The 20,954-nt window shown below is 40.8% G+C and overlaps 1 protein-coding gene across 4 annotated transcripts in view; it reads left to right on the top strand.

The window, feature by feature from the left end:
• The window catches only part of SGCD (sarcoglycan delta), a 443,968-nt gene that overhangs the window by 335,150 nt on the left and 87,864 nt on the right, over nucleotides 1-20,954 (top strand). For all 4 annotated transcript variants that reach the window (XM_062188784.1, XM_062188781.1, XM_062188782.1 and 1 more), the window contains one exon: nucleotides 8,816-8,888. In XM_062188784.1, coding sequence (XP_062044768.1) covers nucleotides 8,816-8,888 — 73 coding nt within the window. The remainder of the gene's footprint in view (nucleotides 1-8,815; nucleotides 8,889-20,954) is intronic.

Below are 20,954 nucleotides of genomic sequence, written 5' to 3'. Positions count from 1 at the left end.
ATCCAACATGCTACACATCTCTCCTGAACTTTTTAGGTTTCATAGAATCAGGTAGCTGGAGGGTTATGAAAGGAATTACCTTGCAGAAAATGTAATCCTTCTGCCCCCATTTTGTGCAGAACAGGGGGAAATAATAGTAGACAGCAAATAGCAAAGGTCATAAACAACTATGCAAAGTCAGAACTAAAAATTAAGTCTTTGGTTCCCCAGTCCTCTGATGTTTCCAGAAAGTAAATCATTGCTTCTCCCATATTCTTATCATCATTCCTTTCTTCATTTCAGAATCTAATATTGGTATGAAAACACATCCTTATCTTATCAAGCAAAATATGGTTTTATTAAGGTTGTCATTCAGGTTATATCTATGCAAACAATGTGAAATAGAAAACTTGCAGTGTTTTTACTTGAAGCAATATTCATAACCTATTTTAACTCTGCTTTTTGAACCTGTTGGACATGTTGGCCCTATTATTTACACCCAAAAACAGTCTTTCATTTATATTCATTAATACAAAAGCATTAATCTTAATTATAACATTATTAATGATGTTCATCAAGAAATTACCAAAGCAAACTCCATTATGCTAGTTTAATTCCTTGATCAATTTTCTAAAATGTATGCTTAGACAATTCCTGATGCTTTCAAATGTGACTTTGTAAAATTGCCACCTTTGAGATCAGTTCTCAGTATCCAAAAAAGATTTAATTCTATGTAAAGTTTCTATATCAAACTTCACTTATGTTAGCTTCTACCACCTTTCTAGCCAATGTTTCCTGTATGAAATTTTGCAAATACTAATTTTCCTTTAGGTGTTTAGTCCACACCTATTTTAATAGTATAGTTTTAGGTGCCTTCATGTTAATTCTTTTTTATGAAGTTTAATTTCTCCAGATCAATTTTTAGGGCTTTAAAGGGTTACAATGATTTTTAGTGTTTGTTTCATTTTGTTGTTTACTTAGTTTCAATTATGTGAATTTTGCTTTCTACTCTCTATCTTACAAGGCTTACTTTCTGTGGAGTATTTCTACCAATCAAAATGAAGTTTACATTGTACAAAAGTCTGTTTTTTATTTGTGTTTTTCCTTTTTTTTTGTTTTGCTTAAACACTGAGAAAGTGTTTAGCAATTCTTCTTGATTTTTGTGTTGTTTGTTTTCTTAGTAGGGAAAGAGGTGGCTAAAGATAATAATTGGGGGGGAGGGGTGCCCTGTGGTGCCATGGCTTAAGCTACCACTTGGCATGCCAGCATCCTAAGTGCCAGTTCATGTTCAAGTCCCAGCTGCTCTGCTTCTAATCCAACTCTTTGTTAATGTGCCTGGGAAGATGATGATGATGGCTCAAGTACTCGGGTCCCTACCACTCATGTGGGAGAGCCATTTTGAGTTCTGGGCTTCTGGCTTCAGCCTGGCCCAGCCCTTGGCTATTGTGGCCATCTGTAAATGGGAGAGCGCGCTCTCTCTCTCTCTCTCTCTCTCTCTCTCTCTGTGTGTGTGTGTGTGTGTGTGTCTGTGTGTCTCTGTGTCTCTGTTTCTTTCTCTCTCTCTCCCCCATTCGTACCTCTCTGAAGTTTTGCCTTTAAAATAAATAAATCCTTATTATTTTTTTAAGAAGGCAATGCTTTGCTTAGACTAGTCTATAACCTCATGAAATTTTAATTTTGGTGAATACAGTCTAACTCTGATCCTTATCAGGTTACTTCAAATGGAAAATGAATTAAAAGATGAGTTTATTTGGTGTGAATTTGTTTTTGAAATCCATGCATATATGGGTCTTTAAAACATTCATGGGAAACACATATTATGAAAAAACTGCACTTGGATTTCAAACTTTTGTTGTAACACAATAAACTTAATCTTTTAGTTCCATTTTCCACTAACCTTATGAAGTACCATTGTATCTCATTCCTCATTTTACAGTTGGGAAAATCAAAGACAAGAGAGGTTGTCCTATTTGCCTAAGATCACAGAAATAGAACTAGATATCGGCTGCCTTGACATACAGGCCACTTGGAGGGAAAATCATATTGAAACTGAGCTCTGAATTTGGGCATCTTTGCTGGAAAGGAAAGCTAGCTTTTTGTTGCTATAGTAACAGAATGCATTTGAGATTTTTTGACAAGTGTACCCCCTACCTGTGCTAGTTGGAAAAAGAGCCTTAGCGCTGATCTTTATGGTGATTCAAAACACTTTAGATGGATCCTGTCACATGCTTTATAAGTTCCTGATTGATCGTGTGGAATTAAGTTATTGGGCAGAGAACCAGCTAATGGAAACACATTGATGAAATCATTTTTGAGGGACATTAAATGGAACTTAAAATAAAGCTGAAATGGCTTTATGGATTTTTCAGTCAAACTGTTTATGAACATTTATTGCTAGTAAATTATAGTGTGTCAAAAGAGAGAATCAGTAGGTATGGTTTTAATAGAAACCTTTTTGAAACAATAAAATTGAGAATAATGTATTACCCCAGAAGCTGGAGGATACGGTAGGGGAGTTCATCCTGATGAGTAGTTGTCCACTTTGCAGTTTCTAGGAATGTGAAAAATGGTATGAAAATCAGAAACTTGGTAGGAATTGGAAAGAGGTGGAGGTTTTTATTGAAAAGTATTAATATCTCAATTATATATGTGATTTTTTATAAATACAGAGAGTGATTGGGGGATTTTTTTTGTTAAAGATTTATTTATTTGAAAGGCAGAGTTACTGAGAGGCAGAGGGAGAGAGGTCTTCCATCTGCTGGTTCACTCCCCAAATGGCTGCAACAGCCGGAGCTGGGCCAGCAGCCAGGAGTGTCTTCTGAGACTCCCACATGGGTACAGGGGCCCAAGGACTTGGGCCATCCTCTACGCTTTCCCAGGCCATAGCTGAGAGCTGGATCAGAAGTGAAGGAGCTGGGACTTGAACCATCACCCAAATGGCATGCCAGCACCGCAGGAGGGAGCTTTACCCACTGTGCCGCCCTGCCAGCCCCATTAATTGGGGGACTTAACTAGTATTATGTTCGGGTATGACACTGCTGTTTGTGCATATGTCACAGAACCTAAGAAGAGAAAATGTTAATCTGCTGATAGAGCTTGTCTAGGGCAGGAATCAAGGCTGTTAGCTCCTGAGCTAAAAGATTAGAGTTCAAATCCCAGCTCCATGCCCCTGAGCTGTGTGACAGTAGGAAAGTTTCCTGACTTCTCTGAGGCTCAGATTCCACATTCATAAAAATAGATTCCAATAGTGCATATTTCACAGAGTTATTCTGACAATCAAATGAAAAACCAGAGTATCTAGTATGGTTTCTAGCTGTAAATGTTCTTAAAATGGTATTTTTAAAAACTTATGGAGAATCAGCGTAAGAACAGGACAGTCTAGAATTCATAAACATTTTATTACTACCAGTAGTATTTTATTAACTATCATCTACTGATTTTTGTGCACCAGAAATCTCATTCATGCTCCCAGTATTCCTTCTTTTGAAACAAGGAAACCGAACATTGGAAAGGTTGAGTTTTGTGTCCAAGATCATTCAGCTAATCAAGGACTTTGATCTCTCAAACCAGAAATTCACATCAATGAGTCTGTCCTCCAGTGTGTGAGATATAAGGGCCTCGTGGCTTCAAGTCTATCAAACTAAAACTCAGAGGTTTTTGACTAGATAGTAGGAAGTAAGGGAGACTGAGTATCTTGCCCTCCACTTCCATCCTACATCCAGAGCCTACCAGGTACCAGCACTGCATGTCACAGATCACCCCTCTAACTTTTGCCTATTTGCCTGTCAGCAACTGCCACATTGGTCTGGCATTGCCAACAGAAGACATTTTGGCACTGTGGTTAGAACCTGGCTCTAAAGCCAGACGGAGCACTCAGTGATGATGTGACCGTGAAACTCACATGCTCTGAACACCAGTGTTCTGAACTGCAGCTGCACAGGCTCCTCGGTGTGGAGATGAGACTGCAAGCCTTTTAATCTCATTTTGATTTAAAGATGTGTTTTTATTTAGCCCAAATATTATTCATTTGTTAGCATAGCTTTTGTTAAAAAAAAAGTTAGAGGTAGGATTAAAATCATGTGTTGGATTGTGATTTTGAACATGTTCATTTAAAGTGCAATGCACCAGGTGAGGAGATTTGTAACAGTAAAAGCCCTCCCAGAGAAGCAGCAGTACAGATTGGAAGCCTTAGGAACCCGGAGTCAGTCTGGACATTGTCCCTGCCCACATAGAGCTTACCATCTGGATTATGTCATGAGATGAATGTGTATTAGTCAGCTTTTCCTTACCGTAACAATACCAGAGGTAGGCTAACTTCTTACAGTGGAGAGATTTACTGAGATCACAAAGTTGTTGAAGGTTCAAGGGCATGGCACTGACATTGGCTCAGTTCTGGCAAGGACCTCTCAGCTGCAGCACATCCCAGTGGAAGGCATCAGCAGGCTCACATGCAGAAGGAAGGGTTCATCACCAGGTATGAAGCCAGAGAGCTGAGTGGAGGCAGGCTCAGGCTTTTATGGCAACCCTCACGAGAACCTTCACCAGATCACACCAGAAATGCCGCAGTCCCTTTGGAGGGCATTCCCCCATTTGCATAAGGACTTCCAACTAGGCCCCATTTCTCCAAGCTCCCACATCCCCACATTGGAGATCATGTCTGCAACACATGAACACTTGGAAGATTAACCACATCCAAATCATAGCAGTCTGCAAGGACAGTACAAGTCCCATGTAGTCTGTGCCCAGTGCCAATGAGTTTGGTGGTTATGTGACGTGTATGTGTTGAGTGTCTACTGTCTGCCAGGCACTCTGTTGGGAAATGGGTTTATGATAGCCAGCCAATAGGGCAGAAAAGTGATTGCAGACTAGAGGGAGCTAAGTTCCTAAGCTCAAGAGTTCAAAGGAGATGATGTGCTTTCCACAAACCCCTTCTTGTGCTTGATAACTTTGTTGTAACCCCTTCCCCACTAGGAGTTGCTGAGAAGGGTGGCAGGGCTGAGAGCCACCAATTGCACAAGAAGAGTTTGTTCCCGAGTCTAGTGTTGCAGACATTCAGTATAGCAGTTAATGTAGCTGCTTGGATTATCTACATCCCATACCGGAATGCCTAGGGTTGAGTCCCAGCCTTGCTCCCAATTCTACCTCCTGAGCATGTGTATCCTGGGCTCAGCAGTTTATAGCTCAAGTTCTTGGGCCCTTGTCAGCCACATAGGAGACAAGGATTCAGTTTGCAGTTCCTGGCTTTGACTGAGTTCAGCCTTGGCTGTTGTAGAACTTTGGGGAGTGAAACAGTGGATGGGTAAGCTCCTTCTCTTTGTCTGTCTCTGATACTCTTTGTCTCAAATAAATAAAATAAATAAAAACTTTTAAAAAGAGATGAAGCAGCAGATGAGGTGTGTGTGTGTGTGTTTTTTTTTTTAATAGGCAGAGTGGACAGTGAGAGAGAGATAGAGAGAAAGGTCTTCCTTTACCATTGGTTCACCCTCCAATGGCCGCTGCAGCCAGCGCACCGCACTGATCCGAAGCCAGGAGCCAGGTACTTCTCCTGGTGTCCCATGCGGGTGCAGGGCCCAAGCACTTGGGCCATCCTCCACTGCCTTCTCGGACCACAGTAGAGAGCTGGCCTGGAAGAGGGGCAACCGGGACAGAATCCGGCACCCCGACCGGGACTAGAACCTGGGGTGCCAGCGCCACAGGTGGAGGATTAGCCTAGTGAGTTGTGGCACTGGCCAGCAGATGAGTTTTTAATCATTATGTCTGACAGATGCAGAAACAGACTCAGCACAAACTGTGTGAGGCAAAGAAACTAGGCCAGATATTTGAGGCTCATTTTACATGAGAAAATGTTCTTTCTTCTTTGGTCAATTAGTCTGCATAAGGGTCACATATATCCTACTGTGTGCAAATAATTTGCACAAAGTTGTGAATTAAGTAACAAGGCTTCCAAGTCTTTAGGAATTGATGTTAGCTATGGGCATGACCCTGGATGAAAAAGTAAGCCGCACACTGTTAGAATAACAGTTGACATAATAAAGGTTGTCCATGAAGACTGGCATTGTGACACAGTGGGTTAAGCCACTGCTTGTAACACTAGCAATCCATATCTGGGTGCTAGTTTGAGATCTACCTGCTCTGCTTCCTATCCAGCTCCCTGCTGGGAAAGCAGTGGATGATGGCTCTAGTATGTGGGTCCCTGCCACCCATGTGGGAGAACCGGATGGTGTTCCAGGCTCAGCCTTGGCCAGACCTGGCTGTGGTGGCCACCAGGGGAGTGAACCAGCAGGTGGAAGATCTTACTCTTTCTTTCCCTGTTTCTCACTCTCCCTCTCTGCCTCATTCTCTCTGTGTCACTCTGCCTTTTAAATAAACAATTCTTTTTTTTTTTAATTTTTTTGACAGGCAGAGTGGACAGTGAGACAGAGAGAAAGGTCTTCCTTTGCCATTGGTTCACCCTCCAATGGCTGCTGCAGCTGGCGCACTGCGCTGATTCGAAGGCAGGATCCAGTTGCTTATCCTGGTCTCCCATGGGGTGCAGGGCTCAAGCACTTGGGCCATCCTGCACTGCACTCCCTGGCCACAGCAGAGAGCTGGCCTGGAAGAGGGGCAACCGGGACAGAATCCGGCACCCCAACTGGGACTAGAACCCGGTGTGCCGGTGCCGCAAGGCGGAGGATTAGCCTAGTGAGCCGCGGCGCCGGCCAAATAAACAATTCTTTGGAAAAAAAAAAAGGGGGGGTTTCCGTGGGCTGTACTAATTGCTACATGGTAAGTCTGGCAATGAAGGCTGATTTGAATACAGGGATGCTTCTTCTGTTGCAATTTTTTTTTTAATGTCATTCTTGGTAGAAAAAGGACAGATTTGAGAAAAGGCTAAAAAATGTAAACATTGCAAATAAACAGAAAGAACTGCCTTTGCCTTGTGAAGGTATAGCATTGTTCTTTATAATTGCAGTTTTAAAAATAGGGTTAAAGAGCTAAAAACTTTTAAGAGTTTTCAATGGGAAGTCCCTGTTGGGCTCATTGGTGACAGAACAGAGCCATCTACAACAGGTTGAAGATGATAGAGTGGTGACCATGGACATGCTCTTGGCTCTCAGGTAGCCTGGGTCCACAGTCCAATGCGTGTCACTCACTGTTCTGTAGGAGTATTTGTTCCTTGGTTGTTTACACAGTATCTATAGGTCATGTGTTCCTCAAATAATCGAAACATTCTGCACATGTGGAATGTATATACTACAAAACCAAATGTAATACATGGTTCAAAAAACCATGTTACAGTCTCTGCTCTAATCCCTTCTTATTTAGTTGCAGAGAATACAATAATGTTCAAGTCACAAAGACAAAATGGATAAATGATGTGTAACAAAACCAGGAACATTTCAACGAACTTGACATTAAAATGTTGTGAATTCTTTAAGTATATTTCGATATATTGAAAATGATATGAAATGATGTAGTTTGGGATCATAAAAAGTAAGAGGGTGTATGGGTTGAGAAATATTTTAAGTGGCTCTGCACTTAATTTCTCTTTACTGACTACAACTGGTACAATTTCTTGGTGTTATTTCAGGAAATAAATGAGCTAGGGAAAATTAAATACTATGATGGTGTATGGTATGTGGCAGTCACTCAAAGCATTAGCTAAAAATAAGTTATTGTATTTCATCAAAATATTCTTTACATAACCATATATAATGTTAAATAGAAGCATTTTCTTATTTCACTTGTAATCATTTGTTGCTCATATAAAAAAATTAGATATTGCTATAGTTATGGCAAAAGCAAAGAAACTAATTCATTTTCCTGGACTCATTATTATTCCAAGATAAATCTAAACTTGGAGTAATAGTAGTTGATAAAAGATTTCTATACATTATAGCAATGCAAGATGATTTTATAAATTTGTCCATGAATGTAAGATATTATGCACTCTTCCTTTTAGGATGAAAGATGTATACCAAATGTACAAAAATAAATGTTTACCTCGGAGTATAGGATCTAGCCTTAGCTAAGTTTAATTGAAAAACAAATATCCAGTGCAATTGTCTGTGATAAACTGAGCCTTAAGTGATTTGAAAACACTTTGAGAGCAGACAAATCAGATAATCACAACCTTTATGGCTGGAAAGGTGAGCTGGTGTTGACAAGTTGTAAAGATAAAAGCATACAGCTCTGTCAAGAGCTAAATGTCTAGATTGGCTTGGGGATCGATGTTAATACACAAAGTTTGAAGGCTGAACTTCAGATGATCTCTCCTGGTGTTCTGTTTTGCTAACATTTTCAAGATAATAGTGTAGAATTTTATAGGCAAACTTGCTTGTTATTACGCAAGTCCTCCAAGGTGTTCTGGGCCACCTACCTCACTGCTGAGAGATCAGAGTTGTTACGTGATTTGTGTCCCACATTGCAATAGAAGGGCCTTGGCTGCTGCTGTGGAAAACATTTCCAGTTGCATGACTATTAATAGTTTATGAGAGACCACAGTCAGACCTTACCATTTCTAGTCATTTGGCTTCTTCTGGTTTTTTTTTTTTTTTTTTTTTTTTTTTTTTTTTTTTTTTTTTTTTTTTTTTTAACCAAGACGGAATTTGCCTCTTGGCCTCACTGTGTTCTCAGCCAAGAATGGTTCTAAAAGATTCCTTGTTTTTTCTAAGGCTCTTGGCTTGAGTTGATTCAACACTCTCCTAACACAAGCCCAAAAGCCAGTGGCAAAATGTGTGCTATTGAGTTGTATAATGTATTCACTGCATTTAACTCCAATCAGTGTACTGATTGTGCCCTCGAGTGATTCCTGCAACATCTCCAACCTCTGTTTCCTTTTGTCTTTTGTCTACAGGAGCTGAGGGTACAGTGTTCCCCAAATCTATAGAGACACCTAATGTCAGGGCAGACCCCTTCAAGGAACTAAGGTAAGCTTCTGACTTTGGTTTGCATTGATTAGTGGCTATTTCCTTTTTCTCTGCAACTGATCAGTGAATCATTTTGAATAAGTATTAACAGTGTCATAAGATGAATATACAAACTGGCAGAGGTTTGGGAGGACATGAACATAAGCTACAACCAAAGGTAAGTTTCACATAAAAACTTAAAAAATTGAGAGTCTAGGGTAAGAGATTACCAGCTTTGTGACTGTGAGATTTAAATTCATATGTTTGCAATTTTTTTGTTGCATATTTTGTGATAAGAAAAACGTATTCACTTACAGAACTAGTGGATAATTGGTACTGGTGAGTCCAGAGGAAAGTGCTGTCTAAAAGAAACTGAAGTCTAAATAGAAAACAGGTATTTTTCTGTGTAAGAAGCTCTGCATTACTTGGTAGCAGGTGGGATGGGAATGATGCTAGAAGTACCTTCTATGGGTATTCCATGCATTGTGCTCATCTTCAGATGTCCATCAGTGTGCTGTTTTATCAGAGAGTGACTCAAAATGTTGCTCACCATCATCAGCTACAGAAAACAAAAAAGAATGACAGACGTAGAGATACGGTTTCTATCTGCCAAAGGAACATCCCACAAACTCTAAAGAGAAACCTATATGAAATCAAATATTAGTTCAAATATCGTTGTTATTTCTATTATATGCATCTAACCTGGATGAATTCCACAAATGTTGCCTTTCTTCATTTCTGATAGTTCTTTTTTTTTTTCCTTGAGCCAGTCATAAATCACCACGTAACCATAAATAGCGATGAAGCTATTGCAGAGTAGACATCCACCATAGGTGGTATCTTTACCTGGTACAGTCCTATGTGCCCTTTCACCGTGCAGTATCAGGATCTACACATTGCTAAAGCGACAGCAGCCATGTTGGAACTTGAGTTTGTCTTAACAGAAACACATTCTCAGGAAATAAAAAATATATCACCCCATTACAAAACCAATAGCGCTTTTTGCAGGGCCCATAAGTCATTATGAGTATAAGGAAATAAATAGGCAAAAGGAAGAGGATAATTGGTTGGGAAATACAGCACAGTATTTGCCTTGGTTACCAGCGTAACTGCTTTTGGTTCACATGTCAGAAGTTACCCAACTCTCTGGCAGCCAGAACCTATGTTTCATGTAATCTTTTAAGCAAATCCACCCCACTAGGACCCTGCCTTTTAGGACTCTGGGGGAGTGAGGCAGAGATCCATAGTTGCCAGTGAAAGAGCCCTCTTGGCTGTGAAGCAAGAACTCTTTGGAGAGGAGCTCACAGAAGGCTTGGTTCCCTTTCTTTTCACATTCCTTCAGGGAAGCCATTTTCTTAGAAAACTAGTGAGTAAGGAGTGCTGCTCAGCCCAAAGAAAAATGCTGCTCAGGGAAGCTGAACTTTAAGTGCAAAACAGATTTTCCCCCTACCTAAGGATTAGCTCTCCATTACCTGGAAGGCTTGGGAAATGGAAAAGATTTAGGCTGGCTTGGCTTACACTTTAGTATTAATCTGTAGTTAAAAACAAACCCAACCAAAAAGAAGTCTGACGGCATTAGCCCACTTTCTAAATCTGTCTCATCAAAACACTAAGATCAGAGTTGTTGTTCACAGAGTGCTGCGGATGTACTCACAGCATATGCACACAAACTTGGAAGTCGCCTTTGAAATAGTAAGCCTCAAAAATTCATAAGTAAGTCCAATCCTAGTGGTGTGAAATAAACAAAAACTTCTTGTAATGGATGTGTTTTTTCATCTCTGATTCTAAAGCTATGGGTATATGCCACAGAGGCTAGAAATAAAATTTTATTATAGGATGCATAAAAATATTTTCATATGGAATTCTAACACTGGTTGTTGGGTTTGTCCCTGCTGTTCCAATCATGATAAACCAAATGGAATCAGGGACCTAGAAAGTCAAAATGCAGCCTGTTAATCCTGGAATATATAATACTGGAATATTTTTTCCTTATCAAACTTCATAGGGAAGACTAAGACTGATAAAATGGTATTAAATTGTAATTAATATAGTAGCCCAGACCAGTGTGTCTGTGAATGCTTCATATTTGTTTTTTAACAGTGGTGCATTGTACTCTGTGCTGTCATTGAAAATGGCCTTGGGTACAGAGGAAATTGGTAACGAATTTGGTGGCTAAGTCTTCTGGCATCTAACTTTGCAATTGGATTAGTTTTAACCTGGCCACATTCACATCTATGTGTCTCCCAGATTTAAGAAGGTTGAGGAATTTAAGTGAGATCATTGGCTTTGTAGCTGCAGGTAGAAGTGAGTGAGCTGTTGAGGTGAAGCAAAAATGGTCGACTTCTGAATGGTAGCCCAGTGGAGAGGGAGGATCACTGTGCTGAACCTCAGACCTCCTGCAATCCCACCACAGGACCTTGAGCTGCTTGTGGCGGCCTGCTGTCTGTAAAACATCCAAGTCGCCTGAAGTGGGACAGTGATCCCCTTATAGCATGTTTTTAAAGATTTATTTATTTATTTATTTATTGAAAAGGCAGGGGCTGGTGCTGTGGCAAAGCAGGTAAAGCCACCTCCTGCAGCACCAGGATCCCATATGAGCACCAGTTCGAATCCCAACTACTCCACTTACTGTCCAATTCTCTGCTATGGACTGGGAAAGCAGTGGAGGATGGCCTAAGTGCTTGAGCCCCTGCACCCATGTGGGAGACCTGGAAGAAGCTCCTGGCTCCTGGCTTCAGATCAGCACAGCTCTGGCCGTTGCAGTCAATTGAGGAGTGAACCAGCGGATGGAAAATCTCTCTCTCTGTCTGTCCTGCTCTCTCTGTGGAGCTCTGACTTTAAAATAAATAAATAAATATTTAAAAAAAAAAAAAGGCAGAGTTACAGAGAGGCAGAGACAGAAGCAGAGAGAGAGGTCTTCCATCCGCTGCTTCACTCCCAAGATGGCTACAACAGACGGAACTGTGCAGATCCAAAGACAGGAGTCAGGAGCTTCCTCCAGGTCTCCTATGCAGGTGCAGGGGTCCAAAGACTTGGGCCATCTTCCATTGCTTTCCCCGGCTGTAACAGAGAACAGAATCAGAAGTGGAACAGCCAGGACTGAACAAGCACCCATATGGGATGTTGGCACCATAGGCAGTGGCTTTACCTGCTATGCTACAGCACTGCCCCCTTATGTCATTTTAAGGTCTTGTTTTTAAGAATTTTATATGTAAAGGAAAGGTGCACAATTCATACAGCTTATTCCCATGTACTCTTCATCTGTGTTTCTCCCATGTTCACATCTTACTTATCCATTGTATAGTTATCACAACTGTGACATTAATATTATAGTCCTGTATCCTATATTATGCAAGATTTGCTAAGGAATGAAATAACCTGATTCTTTATAGCCTTAAAAACACATAAAAAGGAGGTTAATGGAAAAGATATTTATTGAGACAGGAATTAATTGATCTTTAAAACTCGTACTACAGTTAAGTTGGAATTTTATTAATGAAGATTTTGTTTTCTCTTTAATATTCCAAATATCTGAGTTGTCTTAGTCTTACTAGTTATTAATGGGAAACAAGTTGAGTTAAAAGACCACAACTTATTTGTACATAGACTGTCTTTTAAAATTAAAAAAAAGCTTAAATATCTACTTCCCTTGCTTACCTAAGCAGTTCAATGCAGGAAAATTATGTCTGTTTCAAAAAGCTTCTCCAGTGACTTAACTTTTGCATCCCCTAACTTGGTTGCAGGAGGTGCCTTGTGTTTTCTCTTTGTTTTTTATTTGCTTGTCTGTTCATGGCAACCAGATTTCAGGTCTCTGTTGTTACTTCCTAGCCGGTCTCAGCTGACAGAGAGGTAGATTCCTGTTTGCTGCAGTTCGGTTCACTGCTTTTCTTTTCAGAGTTACTGTCTTTACTGATATTTGCAGACTTTGCTTAAGATGGCAGTCGATAATGCAGAAGTGACTCAGATGCACGAGGAAGGGCTACTTCTGTCTAACTGAATAACAAGTGTTACAAAGTTCTGTGCCAAGCGCCCAACTCAGGCAGTGTTTGCAGACTTTGCCCATGTACAGTGATTCTCAAATAATGGCATGTTCTAGATTCAAGACGTGCTCAAAAACATACCAGGCACTAGACCTATCTCTTGAAATGTAAGAAAAGAAGACCTAACTTTGAACAGAAAGTAGACTTTAAAAGATTCATGATTTTATAATATGAATAAATTAAATGTTCACATGCTCACTAATGTTTATCCTGAAGTCTATATAAAGACAAGTGGAAAAATCACTCATTTCTGGCCATTTGTGATCTGAAATGGGACATAAACCATTAAGTTTTGCAAATATATTTTTATGAGGACAGAAGCTGCCATTGTAAGCATACCTTGCTTTAAGGATGCTTTTCAACTGCAATGTTTTCATACAGGATTCCTGTCCTACAAGAACGAGTGATAGACTAAAAACTTGTTTCACAGAGATATGCAATGGCATATAGGAAAAAAAGGGGAGTAGGGTGTGTAGACTAATTGCTCTGAAATCCCCAAGAGCTTGGAAAGAACCAAAAGAAGAGCAAGAAGCCAAAGCACCTTTCCAAAAGAATACTTTGCATCCTCACTCAGCTAATATGCCAGGGTCCTCTTACTTGGCACCCAGTTAGAAGAAGGGTGGTGGCCTGTTGTCCTGTCTCCAGTGGGGTCAGTGCGGTCAGGTCCTTAGTCTCATCAGAGAAAGAATTCAGAGATGGACACAAGCATGAGGTCAGACAAGCTAAGATTCAGTTTTGCAAGTGGAGCAGTAAGGGACGAGTAACGAGCCTCTTTGGGACAGGGTCAGGGAGTAGGCCTGAGATGTGCCACCATTGCTCACCCCTTCCCTGCTTGCAAGTTCAAAGCAAGCTCAGAGAATTAAACACTCTACAGACAGAGTGTGGGCAAGCTCAGAGATGAGCTGCCGCGGTTCCATTTGACTCTTCTTGCTTATTTTCCCCAATCACAGTGTTCTTAGGGGGTCTCCCTGGACTGACCCCCATCTTCTTCCTTCAGTTCCCTGCAAGGGAGAGTAACAGTGAGGGGAGAGGGGGCTGTAGCCAGTTTGTAAAATTCTGGTTTCTATCAACTTTATTTTTTGGGTCAGGGTCACCATGATACTGCCTTATCTCTTTCTCTCTGCCACCACAAACATCCCGTTAGAGGACTTGGGCAGATAAGTTTGTCCCGGGCTGTGCTTATGGCTCACTGTTACTAAGTCAGGAGTTTGGGGGCTGTATGCCCTGACTTCTGTTAGAAATCGATTTTCTCATGAACCTTGTTTTCCTCTTTCCCTACCCTAACATATCCAGTTCATTGAAGGTCAGGAACTGTTTACTAAGTAGTTGGTTGAACATTTATTAGGAGTTCAGACATGTGCTAGACACTTGAAATGAACAGATGAGTAAAATAAGTGCTGAAATCATTTATAATTAAGGAGACTACAAGGATCTAAAACCAAAGGTTCAACAGGCTATCATCACTGCTAGGATAGAAGTATGAAGCAAGCTGGAAGAAACACAGAGAATGCCCAAATCTACCTAGAAGAGTTAGGTAGAGTAGCCCAAATAAAGGGACATTCTAGCTGAAAGAAGAAAGAAAAGGTAAAAGACAATAAAGAGGGTTTAGAATTTAAGAGGAATAGTTCTCTGGGGCCAGCGAGGGTAGGACAAGTAGCCCGATGTACTTCTGTAACTCCCAAAGACATTTCTAAGTATTTACAAAAAATGGGAGTTTGTAACAGTTCTGCTTGTAACAATTGTATTCTATAATAAATGATGTGAAGGCAATCTTTTGTATTTCCACAAAAGATTGTAAACATTGCTGCAAACTTCAGAAATTAGTGCATCATGAAACTTTGGACTCAAAACTTCACTAAGCTTAAAGCTATTCTATGGCTCCAAATAAATAAGACATTACTTTGTTACTGTTTATTTTTCCCCATAACATTACCATGGTTTTAATGATAAAGCATAAAAATTCTAAGATAAATCTATTGCTCCTAGTAGTTTTCCAATTTTCTCACGCAAGCACTTGAACAATCTATAAGTGGTTTTTAGCTTTGTTTTGTTTTTGTTTAATGGAAAGGTACTAAATCTGAACTCCTTTGGGGATGCATGAGATTTAATGTCTGTGTACAGCATAAGGAAGCAAGATAAGACAAGCCTCCTACAAGTTGAAAAAATTATTTCTTTAATTTTATTTTAGAATGTCTCTGGCCAACTAAATACTTATTGGCTTTCGGTGATTGATAAATTTAAGTTACCAAACCAATATGTCAGAGCTCCAGGGATCCAATTAGTTAGAAGTATAGTATTAGTAATACTCATCCCTTCTCCCCCAAAGTCAAAATCCCAAAAGTATTGGCTGCATTTAACTTTATTAATGTGCTGTTGTGTTGACTTTATTTTCTCATTTTGCTAAAGACCCAAGTGGCTGCTTCATAGCTCGCTCTGTGCATTCTCTGGGGCCTTCCCAGAGAATAAGAGGGTCCAGGAGCCATAGACCAAGGCACAATGAGCCCACTTGACTTACTGGCATTCTGCTTTAAATCCCAAACTAATACATCTTCCATCCCTGTCAAGGTCTACTGAACAGCAGATACTTGTTTATGTCTCCTTCCTCCCTCTCTTTCCCATCTCCTATATTACAACATACTCTCATTCTTTTGTCCCCATCAGTATATCAGCACTACAGTTTGAATTTATCTCTATATTTCTTTTTTCCTCCCTCACTTGCAGTATGTCTCTAGGTTACACTTTTCATCATGGCTCTCTTAATGTGTAGAATGAGAAGCAAATGGCACTGATAAAAATGGAGATTCACTATAAAAGATATTTCCATCTTGTCCCTTGGATCTATTTATCAAAAGCTCTCATTTTACAAATCGGATAGAGGTTTATACTTTGAAGATATTGAACCTGGGTGTCCTGTACTCAGGTCCTTTGCACATTGGAATTCTGCCATTAGAGAGGAGAGCAGGAGGAACAGCAGGTCCTGCTTCAAGGGAAATGAGGCCACGGGACAGCTGGAGCCCCATTCAGACAGCAAGAGGGCAAATACCATCTTTCTGGTCTCTGAGGAATGTGAGGACAAGAAAGGGCTGGAAATGTTGACAAAGCAAGTGTTGAAATGTATGTCTTAGTGGCATTTTCTCTCTGAAGAATGGAGAAAAAAAGCACAATTAGGTAAGAAAAGGCAAAAACAAAGAGTAGGGCATTTGATACAGTGGTTAAGACACTGCTTGGGGCACCACATTCCATATGGGAGTGCCTGTATTTGACTCCTAGTTCCACTCCCAATCCTGAGAGATAGCAGGTGTGACTCAAGTCATTGTGCCTCTGCCACCTGTATGAGACACCCAGACCGAGTTCTTGACACCTGATTTTGGCCTGGCTCAGCCCTGGCCTTTGTGGGCATTTGAGGATGAACCAGTAGATGGGAGATCTGTGTATGTGCATTATGTAGGGGTATCTCCCTCTGTGTGTCTATCATTTTCAAATAAAATTTGTAAAACAAGAGTTTATTGAGAATTTTTACTTGAGCTCTGAGAAGAGACCAGTGGCAAAGTGTTGCCACCACTACCTGCATATCAAGTAGCTAGAGAAGAAGAAAATGTCTGGGTTAGCAGTCTTTAATCTCCTTCTACTTTTGGAGGAAGGAGAGCGATGTTTTGTAGACGAGCCCATGTAGTTTCAGGGTAAGGAATGCAGTTCAATAACTGAGGGCTGGCAGGCTTCTAGGGAGACTCCCTGTAGGGGCACTGAGGGCTCCAAAGTAGATGGTCCCACGTGGGGTTGGAACAGACTGTGTTCTCAGAGTGACAGTCTACTAACAGCAATCACAGCGAACATTCACTGGGTACTGCGTGTGCGTACAGATAACCAAGCAGAATTCATCCGCTGAGGTCTTCAGCCTGGGCTGCCTGCTGGACAACTGGTGTTGGTCAGACGTGCATCTGTAATCTGAATTTTCTTTGTGTTTCCAAGAAGTCACCCAAGTCCCTCCCCCTCTGTCTCCATCATGACATCCTAAAGAGGGAAAGGAAATTTGGAAAACTGCTTATCTAGGGAAAAGTTTAAATTTTGCGATCACAGAGAAGTTGCCAGAATAGATGCAACTAAATTTTCCCCATCAATCCAAAAAAAGGTCAAGAGAAAGATGAAGTCAGGTAGGAACAGTACAGAAATGGCTTTTGCTTGGGTAAATGCAGATGGCGCATCAGTTGCCCAGCCTTTAATACAAGGTATTGTGCTAGTTGCCAAGTGTCTTATGTGACTTTACCCAATGGTAAAGGCTATGAGACTTGCCCCTGTATCTGAAAGAAACTTGTATATGATCAGAGGAAAACATACTTTCAGAATCCATCACTACACATCTGCTATTAAGGATTTTCATTTCTTTCTAATTTTTGAACCAGCATTGCATGGAACTATCATCCATGCCTGATGCTCTAGGCATCCTTCCAGAAAGTGGCATTGAAGTCTTTGGAATTCAGTGAGATATTGAGAGAAATGCATTGAAAATGAACCCAAGCATTTCATAGGCCTCTCTCCAAACCACGTGCAGACGTTACTGGACTGTCAGTGAGAAGTAGAACCATCAGGGCTGTGCAGTGAGGCGCCTGACTGACTGTCACCATCAGTCCATTTTCCTCCGACTTTGAAAGGGGCCCTCCGCCAACATGCTTAGCAGCATCCCAGATGAGTGACTTTGATTTGAATATTAAAAGTCTAGCTTTTAGATTCTTTTTAGATATGACATTAAAATGCAAGAAAGGCCATCAAAAAGACAAAACCATAATGAGAGCGCACTTTTATCTATGTTGTAAGACTGCCATGACATCTTAAAAAAAGACATCCTGACCTCTCGCCCTCTTGCAGTGGAATGGGTCTATGTGTTTATTTGCTGAAATTCCTCAAGTGCACCTCTCTTCCACCTCAGAAAGCTGTACTGTGACTTTATTGTCTCTTTACTTTGATGAAAATGTCAGCTGCTCTCATTTATTATGTAAAGTGTGGGGTCTATGGTTCTATTATTTTTGAGAAACACGCAACTGCTTTTGATTCTGCCTTTTTTTCCCCCCTCGGTGGGATGGCCCTGCTGGGTATATAGACAGAAAATGTTGCTTAATTACACCCTTCGCAATCCTGGCACTAAGCCAAGCTTGTTTTATTCCAATTATAACCTTTTCAACACAAAGAGTAATGGGAGTTTAGAGGAACAAGCTGACAGTTGTTTTTACCTGAAATACATGATAGCAAGAACAAATTAAATATATGTATCTGTCTACCAATGGACTGCTTTTCCTTGATCCAGAGTTTTCAATGGTTATATAAACAATATAGACGTGGGAGTAGGACAGTCAGATCTCAGTGGACATTTGATACACTTGCCTATTTTCCTGGTCTTGGACCCTGTATTGTGTTGGACAGAATGTCAGTCCCTTGCTCCCCAATCTCAGTGGCTCCCACTGAGCTGAAGATGAAATGTCCCAAGAACAGCAGTCACACACGCCAGCTTCTCATGCCCCTTTTCCACCTTTTCCAACCTTCTCATGTTGTCATTGTTCCTCCTTCGGTTCTCCCTTTCTGTCTTTTCCATTACTTCCATGAAATGTTAATCATTGCTGTCATGTTTTAGTTTCCAAAAGTTCTTAATTCTATGGTGGTCTCCTTCTGTAGGGTCCTGTATTAATTTGTGGGTGCATTATTTTCTTTTTGTCTTTTTGATTTTATTAATGGTCTTTTCAAGTTTCTTCTTCCATATTTTTTTTAAAAATTTGGATCTCTGACTTTCTGAGTGGAGGTATGTCACATAGTTGGCGACTTGTGAATGTCTCTTCAATTTTAAGAATGCAGCAGAACTAGTTTCTTAGACAGTTTTGTGTGTATTTTTAAAAAAAGATTTATTTATGTGTTTGAAAAGCAGAATTAGAAAGAGAGAGGAAGAAATAGAGATAGAGTGAGATCTTCCATCTGCTGGTTTACTCTCCAAATGGCCACAATGGCTGGAGATGGGCCAGGCTGAAGCCAGGATTCCAGAACTCCATCTGGCTCTCCTACATGACTGCAGGGGCCCAAGTACTTGTGCCATCTTCCCCTGATTTCCCAGGCACGTGAGCAGAGAGCTGGATTGGAAGTGGAGCAGCTAGAACACAAACCACTCTAGCCCATATGGGATACAGGGGTCACAGGCAGCAGCTTAGGGCCACAACACTCGCCTATGGTTTTGTTTTTTGTTTTTGTTTTTGTACCCTGATGGGACTTCATGAGTGAATGAATCTATGGGTCTTTTCTGTTGGGCTGATCTATTTTCCAAAGAGGAAATCTACTTCCTTGCTTGAGCTAACTCTGGATGCCGCTGTGTGCATAGTGGGTAAAATCTGGAAGGTCTTGCTTTTTAATGTGTAAACTTTGACCTTATTCTCAGTAGGCTCCACCCATATCACAGTCTCCTTCTTTGTTCAAGAATGCCTTAGAGCCTTCCTGCTGCTCTTCGTTTTTATTGAACACTGTTTTTGACTACCCTCTCTTCCTAACCTAAAGAGACCTTTCTTGGTACAGTCCCAGACTCATTATGGTCTCTCTAGTACACACATAGCACTCTACACTTCTTTATTTTTGAATTCACTAACTGGAATGTCTCCCACCTTTGCCTTGATTCCATTGAGATGAATCATCACAAATCTATTCTCCACAAAAGTGTGTGCTCAGTCAGCAAAAAAGACAGTCATGCCTCTAAAATATTGTTTCTGAAGAAGAGCTTCAAAATCTTCCTGGGGTCTCGAGTGTGGTCTCAGCACTTATTCATCCCAGGCTTGTCTTTATTCCATCCATAAGTCATTTCCAAAAGGCAATACTCTAGCCCTCTCTGTTTTACAAGCAGTTTCAAAACTTCCCATTCTTTTTCATCTCCAGGTCCTGCCATAGTCAAACTCCAGCAGAACTGTGCTTCACTTGAAGCCCATAGCCTGCAGTTTCTATTCATGTTGTCAGCCATGGTTGTCAGAATTTATAGAGGAATGCTAAGACCCCCTTTACCGAGGCAGACCTTTCATTGCTGCTTCCTATTCACACAGGGGGATGAGTTTCCGTTTCTTTGGGATTTCTATCGCAAATACAGCCTAACTCATTAATGATAATTTTCCTTGCTTGACATCTGAGCTCCGACACACTCACTCCAAAATAACAAAGCGCAGAGGAATTTGAATCATTTGACAATCCAAGTGCTATGCCCCTAACCTTGAATAGAAAGTGGATGCTAATCAATTCAGGGTCTTAAAAATGTGAATTATAGTCATTTCACACTTCGTGGCAGCTTCATGCTGAAGAAATAGCTTAAAACTTAATTACGATTCCTGTCCCTTCCTTAAGTGCAGATGACATTCCTCAGATAGATTTTTGCAATGACATCTGAGTAACAGAGTTGAGACACTAATTAGTTATTCATGATGGAGAATATTGACTGTGTACTGATTAAAAGAAAGTGTTGACACCTTTCCTAACATGATGCATCTGACTATTGCTTTATGGTTCTCCCTTTGGTCCTCATGGAAAGCTCTTAGGGAAATGAGGAAAATGCCCTTCAGCTTTGCATGCAGATGTACATAGAAAATGTGCATGATGAGCAGGACTGAAATGCGGAGCAGGAGGCATCAGGCATCCTCTGATTACATGTCCCTGTCAGTGAGCAGGCTGTGCTTTGAGAACCATTTGTGAGACACACAGTCCTAATGGATTGGATGTGGTCTGCTCTCAGCACTGGAGAAGTTATTACAACTCATTTGGCACTTCAGTGGCTCATTCTGAAGCTCTGGAAGTCAGTAAGGATAGGATGATGAAGGGTGCTGTCCCTTGTCTCCTCATAATCTCGTAGAGTGGACCATGCAGCTAATTGAACAAGTAAAGGCACAGTCCCTTTCTCTTGGTGCAAGGTGGGATATTATTACAAGTAAAGAATGTTGCTCTTTATTTTAATGACCTAGAATGTCTCAGAGGCTAAGGGGGCAGAACCAAAATGTGACAGCCTGCTATAAGAAAGCAGCCTTTAATGTTCTGAAGTGGT

Source organism: Lepus europaeus, chromosome 4 (assembly GCF_033115175.1).
Source record: "Lepus europaeus isolate LE1 chromosome 4, mLepTim1.pri, whole genome shotgun sequence".
NCBI classification, from domain to species: domain Eukaryota; kingdom Metazoa; phylum Chordata; class Mammalia; order Lagomorpha; family Leporidae; genus Lepus; species Lepus europaeus.
The sequence above is the reverse complement of the archived record's forward strand: the minus strand, read 5'-3'. Positions and strand labels throughout refer to the sequence as shown.